Source organism: Zeus faber (genome assembly GCF_960531495.2).
Source record: "Zeus faber genome assembly, chromosome: 7".
Classification (NCBI taxonomy): domain Eukaryota; kingdom Metazoa; phylum Chordata; class Actinopteri; order Zeiformes; family Zeidae; genus Zeus; species Zeus faber.
Window position 1 is genome coordinate 7626475 of NC_137203.1, and position 19977 is coordinate 7646451.

Genomic DNA, 19977 nt, shown 5'->3' on the forward strand with positions numbered 1-19977 from the left:
GCGTTTTGTATCTTTGTTATCTCCCTCAGCCTCGGGTCACCAGTTTAGTGAAGCGGTCTTCACCAATACAGTCCTCAAGTATTAAGTGGGAGTTGGGGAACAGTGGCCATCTTCTTCCAGACGGATGTGTCCGTCTTATAAGACAGCAGTCGAACAGATTAGACTCCACATCTGCATATTCACACCCACACACCTATTCATTTCATTTCACTGGAGCCAGACTGTCAGTCATCCGACAAGACACTTCACAGCCGGGCGGAGGAAGGTGTGTGTGTGATTTTGCTTCTCTGTGTGTGTGATTTTGCTTCTCTGTGTGTGTGTGTGTGTGTGTGTGTGTGTGTGTGTGTGTTGGAGTGTGAGAGAGAGGGATTGCCAGAGATTGACAGTGAGTGGAAAAATAGGTTAGAAAAAACCTGAGCGTACATTATATAGAGACACGATCTTCATGTGTTTTCTAAGCGCTTTGTGTTTTATAGTCATGCCGATGAAGGAGTGATGGCATCATTACTAACGAAGTTTCAGGAATAAAGAGAATCGAATCAGGGGGAGAAACAGAGTCCACGGCGCCAGGGCCATGGAGGCCCCGTCGGAGCTCTCACCAAGACACACTCTGACAACAGAGACCCCACCATGCGTACGCCAAACACACGTACACACGGGCAGCAATGACGTGTCAACAAAGTGCGATGCTCTGCGTTGCAGCTGTAGGCCTCCCTCTGCACAGCACAGCGGTGAGACCGGGCCGTAGCAATTATTACATAATCTCCTGATCGTAACTGTATGAGCTGACCCCAATCTTTTTGCGAAATTGTTGTTGCAAAATCATTTTTCCATCCAAATTTAAAGGAAATTCTAAGAAAATGCAATGAATACAATGTGTACGATGTGTATTGTTACACTGTTATGAGCTTATACGACGATAGTGTCATAAAAACAACAAAAAAAGACAATTCAATTGTTAAATGTAATTACTTGTATGACAATTAACCAGCAACTAAAGGTTGATGAGACTCGCCCATTCATTGTGCACAGGGTGAAAATAGCAGCTAGGCATTCCGGACCCGTGACACAGCAGAAAAGCTAAGCCTGAGTGATGTTACATAAATGAGCCTGGCCCAATTGCGGGAAGCACAAATGCAGCTTATCTGCGAGACATCTGCCATTATTTGGGGGTTTTCTTAAAACTCGATACTGCTGATTGAAATAGATTACAGATTAAACTCTCCGTAATTTGGGGCACTACATCACAGTGCCGGAGCTCCACCAATCAGAGCGATGGTACGAAGGGAGAGAGCCTGCGGTCAGTGCCAGCAATCACAAGTAATGTGGAAAAAATATATTGTTCAAATTAATTGTTATATATAAATATATATATATATGTGGGTGCCAGATACCACAGGACACCTTCAGCGGTCTTGTGGAGTCCATGCCTCCACAGGTCAGAGCTGTTTTTGCAGAACGAGGGGGAGCTATACAGCATACTGTAAGTGGTTATTAGTGGTGGTTTTAATGTTGTGGCTGATATATATATATATATATATATATATATATATACAAATTTTCTCTTCTGGTAAGCTGGTAATTGGTCAGTTTTGCTCCTCGTCTTACACTGCTGTTGTCATTAGCGGGACTAGACATTTTCCTCGTCCTAGTCTAAGCTGTGTGTGTGTGTTTTCCATTGATTGTATTTGTTTCTTTGTTCGAATTTGTTCATGGTTGTGTGTATTTGTTTATGTCTGTGTGTGGGGTCTTTTAACATCTCTGCTGACTGTGGCTGATGTCTTCCATCTATTATTCAGAGGATGTTTTTGCAAGGAAATGAATAGTGCACACACACACACACACACACACACACACACACACACACACACACACAGACACACACACACACACAGACACACACACACACACACACGCTAAAGTACAAACACTGGAAACTATAATGACATGACAAAATGGACAATGTCCAAATACACAAATGCACGGGTGAGAGACAGACACACAGTACATATATATTATTTTGTAGCTTGGAGGCCACTGAACTCATGCACTTTGCATGACATTTAAAGTACAGCCAAGAAAGACAGACGGAGAGAGAGAGAGACAGTGGGAGAGAGAGAGAGAGAGAGTGGGAGAGACAGATAAAGAGAAGGGGCAAAGCTTAGTGCCTAATCTCTCCAGAACTAGAGAAAGAGAGACAAAAAATGAAAGCTGTGTGTGTGTGTGTGTGTGTGTGTGTGTGTGTGTGTGTGTGTGTGTGTGTGTGTGTGTGTGTGTGCGCGCGCGCAGGGTCGGTTTTGAACATAGTTCCGTAAAGGCGGTCACCTAGGGTGCCAATCATTCATGGGGGTGCCAAGGCAAGAAGAGAAAATAAGAATGAAAGAAAATAAAATTATGGAAGGAATTTTTTTTTATCTATTTGCAGAATACAAAATATAAAGATGTTGGTTGGGCCAGTCGCCGCGTACCCGGCGGCTGTCATCCGCTCTGCTCTGATCCCAACCAGGGGCGGACTGTATCGGCAGTACCAGGCGTTTTCCCGGAGTGCTGCTTGACAATGGGGCTGATTCAACGCAAAATGTTGCGGTGCTTAGCGGTGTTTACCAGACGGCGCTCCGTGAAGGTGACCCATGCGGTAGTTCCGTCGGTAGCCGAAGCCCGGTTCTATTCCCTGTCACAAGCACCCCGGGGGCCGAGGTGTCCACATGGAAAGGACAACCGGGATACGGCCGTGACCCTTTTACAGAACCTGCCTCCGTATCTCCGCATCGCTCTCCCTCACTCTTCTCCGTCCGCATCCTCCCTGCACAGAACAAGCCAGAACCCCGCCCCCTCATCGCCCTCTTTTCTGGACACCTCGCCCCAATAAGATGAACTGATGCAAAATAGGACGACACAACCCATCGACCTGACCCCCCGGGGACCCACCACACACACACACACACACACACACACACACACACACACACACACACACACACACACACACACACACACACACACACACACACACACACACACACACACACACACACACACACACACACAACAGTGTTAAAATACTGAAATGCAGAACAAAAAAAGAATAATAACTGTGGAAATTTGATCCGTATGTGTCGTCAAAATTCAAAAAGGATAACAAAAAAGTCCAAAAGATAAGAAGAGAAACGTAAAGTTTCCGCTGCTGCTTTACTTCAGGATTTGATTTTAAAATGTATTTTGTGCGGTGAGCTATGCAGCGTGCATGGGAGGGTGGATGCCCCTTGAAGGAATTGTGTGGCCTGTGCATGCTGCGGGGCCTCAGGGGGCGCACCTTCTTCTCTTCTCGCATAGGGCTCCGAAAAGGCTAGAGCAGGACCTGTGTTTGTGTGTGTGTGTGTGTGTGTGTGTGTGTGTGTGTGTGTGTGTGTGTGTGTGTGTGTGTGTGTGTGTGTGTGTGTGTGTGTGTGTGCATCTGTGATTGTGTTTGTGGAAGAATGCGAGGCCCAATGACCCTGAATACACAGAGATAAACTCTAAATCCCTTTATCCCACCAGCTAACCAACCATTCATCCTTACACACACACGCGCACACACACACACACACACACACACACACACACACACACACACACACACACACACACACACACACACACACACACACACACACACACACACACACACACACACACACACACACACACACACGCGTGCAAAATCAGTGGAGTTAATATCTGTGTCGAGAGATGAGGAATCAGGGCCAAACGTAACAGCAACAGAAAGAGGAAGTGACATCACAAAAGCCAGGAAATTATATCACATAGAGAGTTGTTCTACACGGGGCTCCTGATCAGATGCAAGGCAACAGAAAAATCTATACAGGCACTCACGTGATCTGGACAGGCGATGGGATCTAGTATGAGGTCACAAAACCAGAATAAATTGCCTCTTTAGAGTGGAAATGTCGAAGCTTTCCGTTTCGTTGTTTTTGGCGGCGCCTATGGCGAAAAGGGGGTAATTGCAGGTGTGTTTCTGGACCTCACTTCCCAGAGATCCAAACAGTGTTGCCTGTGTGACGTCAGCCATTTGGTAGTTAGCACCTGGGCCACGCCTCTGTAACGATTCGAGGTCGCCGGTACACATGAATGCATGAATTGTGAATGCATGGGCAATAGGCTCGATCACCTTTGTCCTCCCTCATTCAGCGATAGATAGTGACTTAACAGACATTCATCTGAATGAAACTATCAAAGATTGACACTTTAAATCCCCTTTTTGGGACTTCCAGTTTTTAACAATTACATTTTTAACAATTTGGGCGATTTTTAAATTATTTTAATTATAGTTATTTTTTGTTTAGACTGAATGAAATGAAAGTAAAATATTTGTTTAGAGTTACGTTCTATTAGTGTGGAGTCATGTCATCTTTTGTTTGTCATACAAAGATCCTGTCAGGTAACTCAAACCGCTAAAACTCGGTACAAAATAAACCAGCGAATTTATCAAAAGGGTAAATGAAATCACATTCCGATTCTAGACAACCTTTGTTATGAAATTTTCGACACAATTGGTTAAACGTCAGTTTCTACGAGCAGATCAACCGCAACTGAGCCGCAGCCTCCGGCGCTATGCGAGGCTGGAACTGTCCTTGGTGCTGAACAGCAGCGCCGTGTGCCCAGTGAATACGTGTTACATCTGAAGCTCTGCCTTGATAGATGCCAAACATTCTATGGCTGTCAATAACAAAGGCCCAAAACTCAAATTTGAGCCCACGTCTTGTTTAAGTATTTCCAATAAAAAAAAAATATTGGTATTGAAAAATAAGTCAGTATTGAAGTCAAGGTATTGGCATTGGTACCAGGTTTTGCATTTGTTCTGACTGTAAACAGCTTACAGACCCACACTGTAAGTCGGTCTAGACAAAGCCTCAACACTTTGAATTATGTGCGTGTGTGTGTGTGTGTGTGTGTGTGTGTGTGTGTGTGTGTGTGTGTGTGTGTGTGTGTGTGTGTGTGTGTGTGTGATGGTGTGTGTGTGGAGGTGTCTGTTCCCTCTCTAAATGAAGATGGTGAATTGATTTCCTGGACTTATATTGATGGCCAATCATGACGCAGGTGCTAAGCTGATGTGGCACGGCGCCACAGGCATTGAAACAGAGAATAACTTGTGTGTGTGTGTGTGTGTGTGTGTGTGTGTGTGTGTGTGTGTGTGTGTGTGTGTGTGTGTGTGTGTGTGTGTGTGTGTGTGTGTGTGTGTTTGTGTTTTTCTTTGTCTGTGTGTTTTGACAGAATGACAGCCCAAAAAAAAACATGCCACCCGAAAGTGAATCAACTGTGCAGACAGAGCAGAGACAGTCAATATGCCTGACGCTCTCGGCCAAACATTGAAAAGACGGCACATTTTTCTCAGGAAGTAAAAAAAAGACGACATTTGAGGGAACCGGCTCAGGGTAACAAGGTTTGTCTTTGGAATTATTTTATTGTTGACTATTATCCATCAATACAAGTTACGGATACTAACTAATAATAATAATTCAACTTAGCCTCAGCTATTGCCTTTGACTGAACTTATCCTGGGCATTGAATCATATTGATGAAAATAAAGACGGTTATTTGGTGTCGTAACCCAATTTAAAAAGAGCCAGACTGAATTTTGCCTATAAAGAGAGACACTAATTCTATATGTGCTTCCTAAACATATTTTTTAATTCATGGGATAATACTGTATGTGATAATAAATTAGCAAATTTATGTTACGAGAACATTTTCTTTTCTCACCTGGTTACTCAACGGCAATTTTGACATTTCCACTCCAGTTACACCAGCGGCTTTTTCAGGCACAGGAACTAAATGGGGAACTACTTTATGGGGGACGCAGAGTTTGTAGAACTGCTCAGCGCCGATCGGTCAAATGCGAGTCAAGCACAACAGCCGGCCTCGCCGATCGAGTTCTGTATGAGAACGTTTACCCAGAACACAGAGACCCAGGGACCAACGACGAAGTTGAAGCACCTGCATGCCGAAACCCCGGAAAGCAAGCAACCTTTCAGGGCACTGCCAAAAGTTCCCGTTGAAGAAGGTTCCAGCTCTAAATGGTTCCACATTCACTCCCCGTGCCTTGGTGGACAAAAGGCTTAACAAGCTTGACCCCGACACCGTGTTTTTAAAATGTATTGAATTATTTTTTCAAATAACACAGGAAACTGCTCAAATGTCAAATCACGAATCCAGCCACCATCGTCCCGGACGGGAGCAGTTTCAACAAATAGAAAACAAATAAACAGATCACCCTTGCCCCGCCTCAGTGCCTGAGAGCGGTTACACTTCCTTCATCTCCTCCTTCGCTTTCTGTCTTTCCTTCATCTCCTCCTTCCCTTTCTGTCTTTCCTTCATCGGCTTGCGGAGTTCCATTTTGACCCGTCGGAGGCGCGGCGTCAATCACGCAAATGGTCTATTTCCTTTCCTCCGTGTGCGACAATGCAGAGCTTTAAGAAATCGACAAATCCTCCGGCACAGATGGACCCCGAACACCTCTCCGCAAATAAATGCAGTTTGCAACAGACCGCCAAAGCGACCATGTCAAAACAAAAAAGCGAATCGCGAATGCGTGCATTGCTCATTGGTTAAACACGACAAGGATTTGACATTGTTGACTCCAAACCCCTGGAGGACATCCTGATCCGTCCACCTGCCTCATGGATGCTCTGCGTGCAGCCTTGGGAGCGACTCGTCCACGCACTGCTTTCAAATTCCAAGCTCAAAAATATTTGCCGCCACCTCCCAGTGAACGATCAGGCTGCTTCTGCCATTTTCCGACGGTCGTAGTTAAAAACGAGGGAATTGCTTTTGAAGCTGTCTTCAGCTTTTTTATTATTATTTTTTTTTAATTGCGTTTGACTGACTTTTGAACGGCTGAATTATGGAACGTTTTCCACTTTGTCCAAATTATGAAATGGCTGTTGGGGGAAACAAAAAAATACAAACAAAAAAAATAAATAAAGCCTGGCTCAACGGCAAAAGAATCCGACGCGGATTTAAGCAGATACGTGGAAGCGGGTGAAATTATTCGCGCCAAACACTGGCACACGCAGGCATTTAGAGTCAAGCAGTAGGGAAATGGCAGGCAGACCGACAGGCAGACACAGAGCATAGGAGGGAGTCCGCACTGCCATTATTTCAAAATGAAAATTCCACCACTCCTCACTCTTCAGCCCAGTCGGCCATGTCAGTCTTATCACCCATCATCGCTCTCCCTCGCCCCGCCCCCTCCAACTCTCTCTCTCTCTTTAATCTGAAGTGAGTTTGTTCAGCGCAGACAGTGAGCGCACGGTGGCCGAGCAGCTTATCCCATGGCTAGGAAACCTCTTGCGCGCGCGCACGCACACGCACACACACACACACGCGCACACACACACACACACACAGACACACACACACAATGGATTACCACAGTACACGCACCACCTAGAATGCGTGCATGCATTAACCCAACTCTCTCTCTCACACACACACACACACACACGTGCACACGCACACACACGCACACACACGCACACACGTGCACACGCACACACACGCACACACACGCACACACACGCACACCTCTCCTCTCCTCTCCTCCACTGGCCTCGAGGACCAGATTGGACCTGGAATCACTTCGGCACATCAGGTCAGCCGGCTCAACGCACTCACCAGAGCTGGAGTTACCCAGAGGCCCCGGAGGCATTTTGATTCTCAGGCTTCTCTTCCCCGAATGAAACACCCGCGATGGAATCATCTCGGAGTCCTTTCAGAGAACTCCCTAAAAAACAAACAAAAAAAACAAAACAAAAACAAAACCGAAAAACAAATACGCTGTTCTCCGATAACAAAAGCCTAGCTGCTCCTGCTGGGAGCATCCGGCAGCGCAGTGCACAGCGCGCCGTCCTCCCTCCTACTGCTCGCTCCCCTCCAGCTCCAAGTGCTGCTAATGAGATGATAAGATAATTAGCCATTTATTATTGGATGTCCTGGGGCTTTTCCTTTGCATGTAATCATCAACGTCTTTCTCATCGCTGCAATTTCGCTTTGGTGGCCGCCATGCGCTGCATCCGCTCAGTATACGCGTCGCAAGACTCCTACAGTTCTCTCTAGGAACTCTTTAGGAGGCAGAAAACATTGGGAATCAACGATCGAGTGTGTTTTTTCTTCTCTTCAGACGACCGGTCCAGAATAGTTTGCATCCGATTATTCTGCTGGCCGGGAAAAAAAAGTCGTCGATCCTAAAATAAAAAGCAAATTCCAGTGGTTTTCTTCAAGTGATAGTCACGTTTTGCAGGATGTTGATGCCTTCTCCGGTCCAAAAGAAGACATTTCCAGATTTTTTAGGATTGCTTATTTTGCAATGCTCTGTTTTACAATAACCTAATGTACGTTTTTTTTTTTTTTTGTCTTTATCAAGAGCTTATTAAGTTTGTTTGTAATGTTAAAAACATTTTCTTCCTTTTTGGACAATTTTTTTTTGCACTTAAAAACTGGCTGTTGTGCAGAGCCGTCGTGTTTAGCCGGGGCTTATCATTTTAAATATCTCTCCTTAAAACACTACCTTCTTCCGTGCAAGCACGCGCTTTGTCTGAAACGTCAAAGTCACCGCCTTTTGCTGGTTTAGACTTCGGAAACAACAGCTGGACCTGTCCACCTTGCAGAAGGTGTTCTGCTTTGGGGATTCCATCACAGCTTATATTTGTCGACAAGCCTTTTCCTAATGATCCGCGGAGCTGTCTGCCGAAATGGAAAAATGTCAAGTTCAGTCGGGTTTATTTGTTTACTGTACCGGTTTATCACGTTGACCGCCTGGAAAAACGGGGCTTACAGAATGTCCCCAAATCCAATCAGGACCGGTGTTTTTTTAAATTTCGGGTCTAGGGTTCCTCCCCAAACCTAAACATCCTCAACCCATTCCTTTTCTAAACAAATTGCAATACATTTGAATAATATTATGGATGACACTAAATTTGTTTCTAATTCAGTGGGACACAATTAGTCTAATGTTGGTGATCAGGACCTTCAAATAGGGGTTGTAAAATTATTTGGGGGACACATAGGATGGTCCTTCAATGCTTACAAAAAAATTAAAAAAACAAATTATCCTTGTTTTTAAAGAAACTTAAGTATGAATATCCAGAGGGTCAAGGGTCATATACATGCATATACTGTATATACACCGATCAGCCACAACATTAAACATACCTATTTTACTTTTCATCTTTAGGTTTTTAAGGTTTTTATTATTTTAATTCTGCTTTTTTTCGTTTTTTTACCGTGATCAAAAATATAATAAAAAAATGAATAATCCTGCCCTTTGCAATGTCAAATGTCCCATTGTGTGTTATCGCGACAAAGCGTACTTTGGAGACCCCGACAGACTCGTAGGGGAAATTATCTTGTAACGCGTGAACCCCTGTCACCGATCAGTCCTGAAGTGTGAAACCACAACGACTTCAAGATTCCCCGTTCACAAAACAGAAAGTTGTGTAGTGTGAACAGTAAAGCGATCTGATGACTTTGAAAGTCGTGTAGTGTCCATGGCATCACGGGACCTACAGGATCTGCTGCTGACGTCTGGGTGCCAGATACCACAGGACACCTTCAGAGGTCTTGTGGAGTCCATGCCTCCACGGGTCAGAGCTGTTTTGGCAGAACGAGGGGGAGCTATACAGCATACTGTAAGTGGTTATTAGTGGTGGTTTTAATGTTGTGGCTGATATATAAATATATATAAATATATATATATATATATACACATATATACACACAGTTTACATACACACACACACACACACACACACACACACACACACACGTATATATAGGTATATACTGTATACATGTATTTATTTATTGCCTTTTTGAAAAGTGGTGAATATAACAGCATTGGAAATATAGTAGTAGAAAAAAAATATTTAAATTATAATAATAGATTTAGAAAGATGCTGTCATAAAACAATATAAATTTAAATCCGAATCAGAAATGAGTGAGAGCTGAAATCAGTTTTGGAATATTATTTTGTCAGCGCATGACGGCAATCGATAACACGCTCTTGTCAGTCACGTGCCCCCCCCAGGTTTTTCGGGGTGTGCCTGCGTCGTGGCCTTAAAAAGAAACGGCTGCTGTGGGCGGCGACTCGGGCGCAGCGAGCCCGCAGTAAAGAAGTGGAACGTCTACAATGTCTCCCATGTCATCTGTGCACATGCGCTCCTATTGAATTAGACGGGGCTGGTCAAGTCATTCGATTTATCTGCGACTTATCCGTTTATCCGGGGGTTGCTGTGCAGTTTCACTTGTTATCCGTCCGCCCGGCTACGACCACAAATTCACATTTAGGAGCCGGTGTCAGCCGCCCGGGCTCTGGTCCCGCGCCCAGCGCCCAGCCCAGCGTCCCCATGCTCCCCGGTGTCATTAGGGCCGGTTAGGCAGATCGCTACGGCAGATGTCGGGGCCAGCCCTCATTGGGGAGGCTAGTCACACGACAAACTTCAATTCCCCTCTACCTCTACCCTAATACGTCCCCGGAGATTGGGAGCCTTGTGCGGTGCGAGCGGCATTTCAGGAGCAAATCCCGGTTGAGAGGAAGACGAGACAAGATTGAAGCGATTCAGCGTGACTCCCGTCAATCTGTCAGACAAGCCTCAACATCTATGTAGTTGGATTCCTAACCACATCCGGGTGTTACTCCAGATTAATTGAAATATATTTAAGGCCATATTAACCATGATTTCCATGTGGAACAGAATAAAAACAGAACGATGAATCAGGCTATTTGTTCATATTCCCTCCTTTCCAAACAACGTTAAAAAAAAAAGCAGACCTATTATTACCAGACTTATTACCGTGCCCCCTCTGGTCAGAGATTTTATCCATTTTGAACTTGAAAGACCGGTCACAACAGCTCTTTGCTCTCAGAAATGACAGACAATCAGTAATGACAGAATATCATGACAACTGATAGTGTTTTTTTTTGTTGTTGTTGTTTTTTTTTACAGGTGTCAGTTTGAGAAAGCTAAAATTCAATGAAAGCACATTGCATTGAATGATAATAAGTGATAATTTGCACTTGCTCACAAGAGAAAAATCTTGAAAAACTACACATGCATGCACACTAAGAGTAAAAGGAACGGTGGCTTTTCAGACTTTGTGACCTCCTCGCTGCACTTCGCTGGGTGATGACGACACTCGCAAACGAATAGATAAATAATGTGGGTTTGGACGCAATAAAAATGGTCACATACTTACTTACAGTAGCGGACGAAAATATATGGTTTCAGATGCAGCACTTAAGATAAGGGAAAGAAGTGATCTCATCATCTCGTCTGCTGGCTGTGGAGCAAAACAATACTTACAACATGAAGTCTTGCTCCCAACATGGCTGATCCCCTCGGACCGTGATGGTGGTGCTTTTCACATTCTGCACCTTTAAAGTCACGTAGGCGTTGAACTTGTCTGGAACAGAAAATCGATGAGAAAAAGTCATTAAAAAATTGCAATGCAACAGGCCAATGCTGCAAAGGGATTCAAACAAGGTAAAATTGGTTGTGTTTCATTTCTTCTGGAAGGGGCCAGTGTGTGTGCGTGTGCGTGTGTGTGTGCATGCACGTGTGTGTGTGTGACGATGTTATGTTTTGTCTGTTTTGGCCAACAAGAAATGACCTGGTCAACAGCCACCAAAGTGCTGAAAGGAAGCGCTGCAATGTAATACACGAACTGGGTTAACTGTGCAACACTGTATTTTTCAGTTACTAGAACGTCATGGTAAGAGGTCTCTAGGATGACAAAATGCCATACTATTTAGTACGCTAAGTCAGCATGCACATTTTTAGTATGTCTGAAGCCATAGTATGCATCAAATAGTAGGCAAAAAAAAAACACCTGACATACGACATCCAGCGAAATACCTTAGTATGCAAACACTGGATATCATGGTGGCAATATCAGTATATCCCACAATGCATTGGGTTGACCTCCTTTGACCCCAATGGCGGATGATGGGTCAGTAAGTGTTCACATCAACCACCAGAGTGCTGAAAGGAAGTGCTGTTGCGGCCGTGACGAGGTAGAATGCACCAAAAGCCTTTTTTACTCACGCACTCAAGTACGCTGGCCGGACCATAGTGCGCATTTCAAGTCCACTCCTAATTGATTTTGTTTCCTTATCGCATACTATTTGATAAATGGGTTCACACTAAAAGTGCCCACTTGCCATAGTTATTAGTATGCCAGTGTGGGATTTCAGATGCAGCAACAGTGGCGCCGAAAAAGAAAAAAATTGTGGAAGCAAATATTGTACTTTGGCGAAACAAATAGCGCTGTTTGAATAATTTCATCACAAATGGACATGGTACACTTCCCATTGTGGAGAGACGCGGTTTTCTAAATCATCAATCCGTCAACCAATTTCTTTGGGCAGACACCGCCCAAACAACAGGAGAAAGTCAATGTTATAAGGAATGCAACACGGTGAGGGGCAGAGGGGGCCGGGTGGGGAAAGGCGAGGCGGCTGCGGAGCTGCTGTGTTAATGGGGGCTAAGATTTGAAATGCCGCGGCCCTGAGCTCCCCCGTCCCCCGGAGAGAGGCTGAGGGGCGGGGTGGTGGTGGGGTGGGTGGTGGGGTGGGGTGGGGGGTGTGTGGGGGGGGGGGGGGGGGGTTGGTGGATGGGATGCCAGGATCGGGGTGCTCCTGATTAGAGATGTCTCTGGGGGCCCCCGGCAACCGGGCCACTCTGGGAAGAATCATTTAACAGCTCATTTACTCCACAAATTTCAATTTTGCCCAAAACCCCCTCAAACATCAGGTGCGAGAGGAGCTGTGGAGGCGAGTGGGATAATGGGAATTGGAAGAAGGCTCCGATGAGAGGAGGTTGGGCTTGATAAACACTGGGAAGGATGCGAAGTTTCACGGAGAGACGACGGGGCCAAGAGGAGCCACAGGTTTAACCTTCAAACTTTAACCTGCAGGCCCATCGGTCAAAATACATAAAAAAAATAAAAAATTTAAAAAAAAAATTAAAAAAAAAATCCAAAACATTTCCAAAATAAAATCTCCAAGAATTTAAATTAAAATGCCCACAAATTCAGGTATGATGTTGGGGTTGACCTGCATTGTATCGTATGTATGTGAGAAACAACATTTCACACGAGTTCAGTTCGGGGTTGAGTTAAATGGGCCTGAAATATTGCAATCGTAATTTTAAAACACAAGTGTCAAATGTAAGTACTGGCTGTGATATTTGGGGAGGCGGCACGGGGAGGTGGGAGGAAGCCCCGTCAGCGCCTCGGTGATGAAGCCAGTGGCGGTCATTATCTAACAGCTCCCCAGAGCTCATTAAAACATCGAGGGGTGGATAATCTGGGCTCGGAGACTCAATCATGTGGGGATTTCTGAGAGTTGGCGGGAGATAATTCAACTATCTGCCTGGAACAAGAGAGGGAAGTGGAGAGCATGCAGCCCAGTTGAACAGCACATGAGGAAGAATTTAATAGCATTCACCCATTTAAAGAAGATACGGCCATTACCTTCTTTAACCTACAATCCTGAAACAAGGCATGCAGCGGTGGAGCATATGCTAATTTCAGTCCTTGAATGGAAAACAAAGTGCATTTCCCCTGGTTTTAACAGTGCAGAGGAGTTTGCTTGAGATAGTGTGATTTATCTGCCGTTAGAAGGCTTAATTATATAATGCCGTTGGCGCTTTAGAAAACTGGCTTCCATTTTCCTTCCTACTTATTATTTCCCTAACCCTAACCCAAAACCAAAATAAATCTATATGCAATTCATATAAACCAACCAAGTTTATTGATATTTCAAATGTATATAAACCAAACCAAAGGCCTCTCAAAATATAGCCCAACTTTATTAGACGTGTTGCTATTTTACCAAAAAATGATGCTGTGATGAACGACGACACTACACTGCCCTGATGCTATCGGGACAAATGGGACCAGACATACTTAAGTCTGTGGGGTGTGGGGATGGTGCGTCCTGGGTCTAGTTAATTGGGCCCGGGATCAGGGGTGGCTGTTGTTAGAAATAGTATGGCGCTTGTTAAAATATGTCGCCTCTGGTTGGAAACAGTTCTTTGTGACCAGTCGCACACATATTGTTTCCTGTACTTTTCCTATTGCGTGCATGTTGCTCATGTTGTTTAGCACGAACATAGTACTTTGTGATCCATATATCCTTTTGTGACCACTTGCTGAGAGGAGACTTTATAAGGGTCGAGAAAAGAGAGAGAAGGGGGTTGAGACTTTGCGAACTGGTCCTCCTCGATCGCTCTGTCAGGGAGACAAGGGACTGGACCCAGAGACTCTGCATCTTATACTTTTTGATTCTGCTTGACAATAAATCTGACTAACTCCTAAAGTCGTGTTACGTCTTCTGATTGACGCTCCAACCCATCAACGAGCACGCGGAGAACCTCGAAGGTAATGATCATACTTGAATTAATAGTAATTGATTAAAACAGGTTAAGACAACTGAACAACTTGGTGATCCTTTGAGGAGAATATTTTTCTCCAAACACTGTGCACCTGTTGCTCATCAGAGCAATCGACGAGCACGGGTTAAATCACCCACCCACACACACACACACACACACACACACACACAGGAGAGCCTCGTCTGCTACCGGCTTGTAACATCTTGCCACCCGCTCCGATAAATTGGCGCGTTCCAACACCATCACCCGTGTCTCTGTGTAGGAGGGCCCTGAACAAAACGCTCTGGTGGCGTGCGGCAGGCGCAACTGCCACAGTCGGAGTGGCCAACCACAGATCACCGCCACGCGTCAGCCCACGGCACATCGCAGGTTACAACAGCGTAATATTCTTGACTAGATGTCAAGCAGAATACAGCAAATGCACCTTTTTAGATGGATGTACTATTTTTTTTCCCTCAAAATGAGTTCGGTAAATACGTATGTGATGATTTATTTACATGGATATTTTAATAAGCCGGCTTTTGACACCCTTGGAACAGGTCCTGTAAACTGGACCCCAGATTGGGGGTTGAAAATGTATAATTGATCATCTGAAACAAGATAAGTGATAAATTGAGGTTTTAAAGAGTCATTTACATCAATGATAATGAGATGACAAAGTTCCAAATGATAACAAAGATATGACCTAAAATGCCTCACGGGTCTGAAACGCCGAGGAGGTCTGACATAACTCACAGATTTCTCTCAAGACTGATTGATATTCTTTTTAACCGGACTGGTTTTGGTCTGACGCCATTCTTAACATCGCCATCTAGTTGACTGATGAGCGGGGAACAATATGTTTTCCTTGTTACGTAACCAAACCAGGTCATTTTTTTTGATTAGGTTCCATTTGGAGGCAGCTGTGGCAGTTAACAGCGGAATCGCTTAGCGCGCACAGCAGGAAACACTCTGTACCAAAACAGAACTCCCAACAGCTACCGAACGGGAGACGGGGATGGCTGATGGCTTCAGAGAACAACATGAACCTTTCCTCTTTTAAATGTGTATAGATAGAAGACAGAGCAGCGGGATATCTTTATTTGTCATTGTACAAGTAGGCCAACCAAAAAAATGAATCCTCCGCATTTGACCCACAGGAGCTGCGGGCACCAACACTGCAGCTCTTTTGCCAGTGCCTTGGTCAGGGGCAGTGACAGGAGTGTTAACCCCCAACATACATGTTTTTTAGATGGTGGGAGGAAACCCACGCAAACTCCACACATAAAGGACCCGGGATGGCTGGGATTCAAAGCCAGGACCGTGTCCCCAAGACAACAGGTGGTTCCCGCAGTGAGAGCCTCACACTGATGCGGCGGCGCAGAGTCGGTGCTATTCCACGTCCACGGCGCTGTCCTAGCGCCAGTTTGGGGTTTTATACGGTGGTTTCTCGCGGGCCTGCTGAGGCTGTATGTGCTCTGCCTACATAGAATATGCAATGGTGCCCGTTGTTTGACCTTGACAGATATAGCCCAAAAAAAGAAAAACAAGATTACTCAAATATATAACACCCAGAATTTACAATGCTGGGTAGGTTATTGGCATGGGTATAAATTATGATTATAAATAACTAGATGTATTCACTGGGTTCTTCCATTTTGTGCAGTGTTATTTCATGAATATTACTGCAGGCATGTGAGTGAGTGAGAGGTGGGGAAGATATTGTCATCAATATGCTGTAGTCCAAATTAATGGCGCTGAGAAAGTGTGACCCAAAACGAGGTCCAAATTACAAGGGTCAGATTTATCTAGGGTCACTTTAAATTACTTAATACATAATTCAAGGTCAAGAACTACAAATGATGAAATCTATATATGTACAGAATGGTGTGTGTGTGTGTGTGTGTGTGTGTGTGTGTGTGTGTGTGTGTGTGTGTGTGTGTGTGTGTGTTCCAAAGTGAACCACGCTTTCTTTTCCACACATACAGGACCAGCTCGTCTGAGAGCAGATATCACCTAATCCCCGCTTGATTACCAGACTCAAGTAGCATCATCTCCACCCTGTCAACACCCATAATATGAAAACACAATAGTATGCAGAGTGTGCGTGCGTGCGTGCGTGCGTGCAGAGTAGTGACCTGGTCGGCCTCACCCAAACGCCTTCATCGTCATATGAATCGTGGTCTTTGGATTGGGGGGAATGATATCATATCCTGTGTATTAGTGCAAAGAGAGGACAAAGACAGACGGAGAAAACTCAGAGCAGACAGACGGACGACCCCGCCCGACAATACTGGGCGGCACAAATGTCGAAAAATTCAGCCGGCCAATTATTTTTTTTTTTTTCCCCTCCCCTCCTCCAGCACCCCCCACCCGCTAATTGGCAATTTGTATGAGAAACACTGAGCGCTCATCTACTGTCAGTCGTTAAGCAGCTCCACCGAGTGCCGTGCTGAGGGAAAACCTCTGAAATCACTCCGGTCTCATGAGGTGTCGTCCAAATGTGAAACTCATAAAAAAAAATTACGTTTTTTACCCTCCACATTTTTATTGACGGGGTTGTTTCCACATCGACATTATGACAATTAAGGAGGGACAGAACAATGTCTTGCCGCTCCAGAAGAGAAGGACAGGGCTGTCTCCTCCACCTCTCATCTAAGGAGCTAACATGGGAATCCACACGTTTTCGTCAATGCCATTTGATTCTTTAATCCCTCCATATAACCGGGGGGGTCATCGCAAATGCGTTCTTTGCCGGTTGCCCTGGGCCACGGCAACGGGCCGAAGCCATTCCCTCAATTCTGCATAAAATTTCAAGGATTCAGAAGCCAATGACTCGGAAAATAAGGTTTAGGTAAAAAAAAAGAGTCGTCCATTATTTGAAGTTGACGCATTTTCTTCATGCATACACGATGTCGATTGAGATGTCACGGAGATTATTAAAGGATTATCTGAAACAGAAAAAAAAAGTGCCCTGTTAAAAAGCCTGCTCGAAAGAAGCAAAGCCTCCTCCTACTCTCATAGGAGTATTCCAATTATTTCAGCGGAAGTGAAATGAATGATGCCGTCACGCTCATTATATAATGGGCCGCGTTATGAAGAGTAACTGATTGACCCCCCCCCTGCTGAGTTGTGGTGCCGCCGCCGCCACCGCCGCCGCCGCCGGGCTGTAATGAGCAGGGATGGAGGCAGGGGGGTGAACGGGTTAACGGAGAATAATCCATCATTCACTTAAGGATTTTGCCAGGTCTGTGATTAAGGTGAGTGGGGAGGCATGGAGCTTTAGACAGCCCCATTTTCTGGCCGAGCCATCGGCGCCGGAGAAAACAAGAGGCAAACAGACCTAATTGGGTGGTGGAGATAGACGGAGTAAAAAGGAGCGAAACAAAGGGCGAGGGAGCGAAGGAGGGAAAGAAAGAAAAAATGCACATCCAGGGTTACCGGGCGGGTATCGGAACCTCGCCGGTCCTTCTCCTTGTGCGCACCGACACACCATTAAGCACACACACACACACACACACACACACACACACACACACACCTTTGGAACGTAAAGACTCGGCACGGTGAGGAGGACGTATCCCAGCATGCAGCGGGACGCTCATGGGAAGCAGCCAGTGTCATTTATAATTAAGTGGCCATGACTTATGAAAATAAATAACTTATATTCTGTTCCACACGGCCATGCGCCGCGCAGTCATGCAAGATGACATTTACCAGGCTGTCTATAGTAATGAATACCCTATTATGGGATGGATTGGGAGGGTTGGAGGATGTGATGGGAGGGGGGCGGGGGGGGGGCAAAAGGGCAGGCATAAGTGTTAAGAATAAGCCATTGTTGAATGAACAAGCCAAGCCAAATGAGAGCCTCAGGAGGGGAAACCGGGAAATCAGGGTTGCCGGGACACCGGAATTGGCAAATAACCAAGGCACGGGAAGTGATGTCGTGACCACCGCCACGGAGTAATATACAGAAACCCCCAACCACACTAGCTCCAATACCATCAAAGGTTGATTTTCACTTCACTGTATTTAACAACTAAAGATCGTTACTGCCAGACAAAGTTGCCGCTTACCACAGGGCAAAACTGCCTGATCAGCATTTCATAAATGCGCTGTCCCCTCAGTGTCCTGTGATGACTGGAAAGCAGTAGCAGTCAGGTTTTCCATCTCATATGTACAGAATATATTTGCAATCTGCTGCAGAAAATGGACAATAGAGTTAATAGACTCCATTCCCATATCACTTTACAAGCCACTATACCTTTATTGGACAGTAGCCCTTTGTGAATAGTTAGGGGTTTGGGCTGTTGCTCAAGGGCACCTTGACAACTATCGCCAGGATGAATCAATCCAGTAACCCTTTGATTGCCAACCAAGCGCTTTTCCTCCCAAAACGCTGCCGCATCGTGATCATACCCCCGTTGGCATTTCCCCCATTTTGATGCGAGAGCTACCAGATCGTTTCCTCCGACGGAGGACGTAACCAGATTTTCTTTCCAGATAAACGCTTTGGTACTCGACTATAATCCAGTTGAGTGTGAACACTGGCATTCAGTCTGTCCAGAGGGGAAATGTCAATATGAAAATTCTTATGGTATGAGACTAAGTAAACATTATATAGTGTGTAATCCGCTTTGGATAAAGAATGTCTCAGCCCTGCAAATAAATAATAGGTTTTGAGTGAAATTAAGTTGAACAAGCAGGAATGAGTGACCCGATAACAAAGTTGGTTTCTACAAAGCCTCACTTCGCGTCCTGTGCCCAGAAGGCAGATGGGACAGCAAAGTCCCATTAAAAGCCGCTTCTCTGGGATTTTTATATATCTTTTTTTTTAAACATGCTTTTTTTTTTTTTTTCCTATTTAAAGCTATATGAGATTGTTTCTCTAACTGGCCATCGTTTTGGAATTTGCCCCTCTATAGGCTCATTGAAACCGTTATCATGAAAATGGGAGAAGGAGAGCCGGATTTGCCAATTCTGAAAGTCTATTGTAAAGAAAACCAGCAGAAAATAAAAACTTCAGAGTAAGGTGTGTTCACATTAGGGGGGCGACAGGTTATCGGCCAGGCTGATAATCGGATCCGATCGTCATCATTATTCCACTAATCGGAATCGTTATTTTTCCTTTTTTTAGTATTTATTTTTGATAAATGCGCCCCTTTGGCTGTGATGCAGCTGCCTCTCTCTGAAAGGTTTCAGCTTGTAGTCTGGCTCAACGTCCCGCCCACAGTATTATCAGATTTGTATCCGTAAAACAAACCCCAATTGTTGTGATCAGATGTTCGGATAAACCGAAAGTTGCCTAAAAAGCCAGAAAAAGGAGCTACTCGCTTTTATTGTGAAAAAAATATATATACATACACACGTATATATAATATTATATAATTACATATTTGAAGTTTCAGTTTAGTTTACAAGAAATGGAGCTAGGGTCTCCCTGCACTTGATTTTTCAAAAAATTATGTTGAAATGTTATGTTTTCTAGTATTTAATTCAACATCTGTTTAAAGGCGTGTAAGGGAGGTTTTGTGTGGGAGTTTG

The 19977-nt window shown here is 44.8% G+C and overlaps 1 protein-coding gene across 1 annotated transcript in view; it reads right to left on the reverse strand.

Moving 5' to 3' along the window:
- Positions 1-19977, reverse strand: part of LOC307232682 (protein unc-13 homolog B-like) — a gene marked incomplete at both ends in the record, with an annotated part of 79824 nt that overhangs the window by 37223 nt on the left and 22624 nt on the right. The window contains one exon of the mRNA XM_080003782.1: positions 11362-11461. Within this exon, the coding sequence (XP_079859908.1) occupies positions 11362-11461 (100 nt within the window). The remainder of the gene's footprint in view (positions 1-11361; positions 11462-19977) is intronic.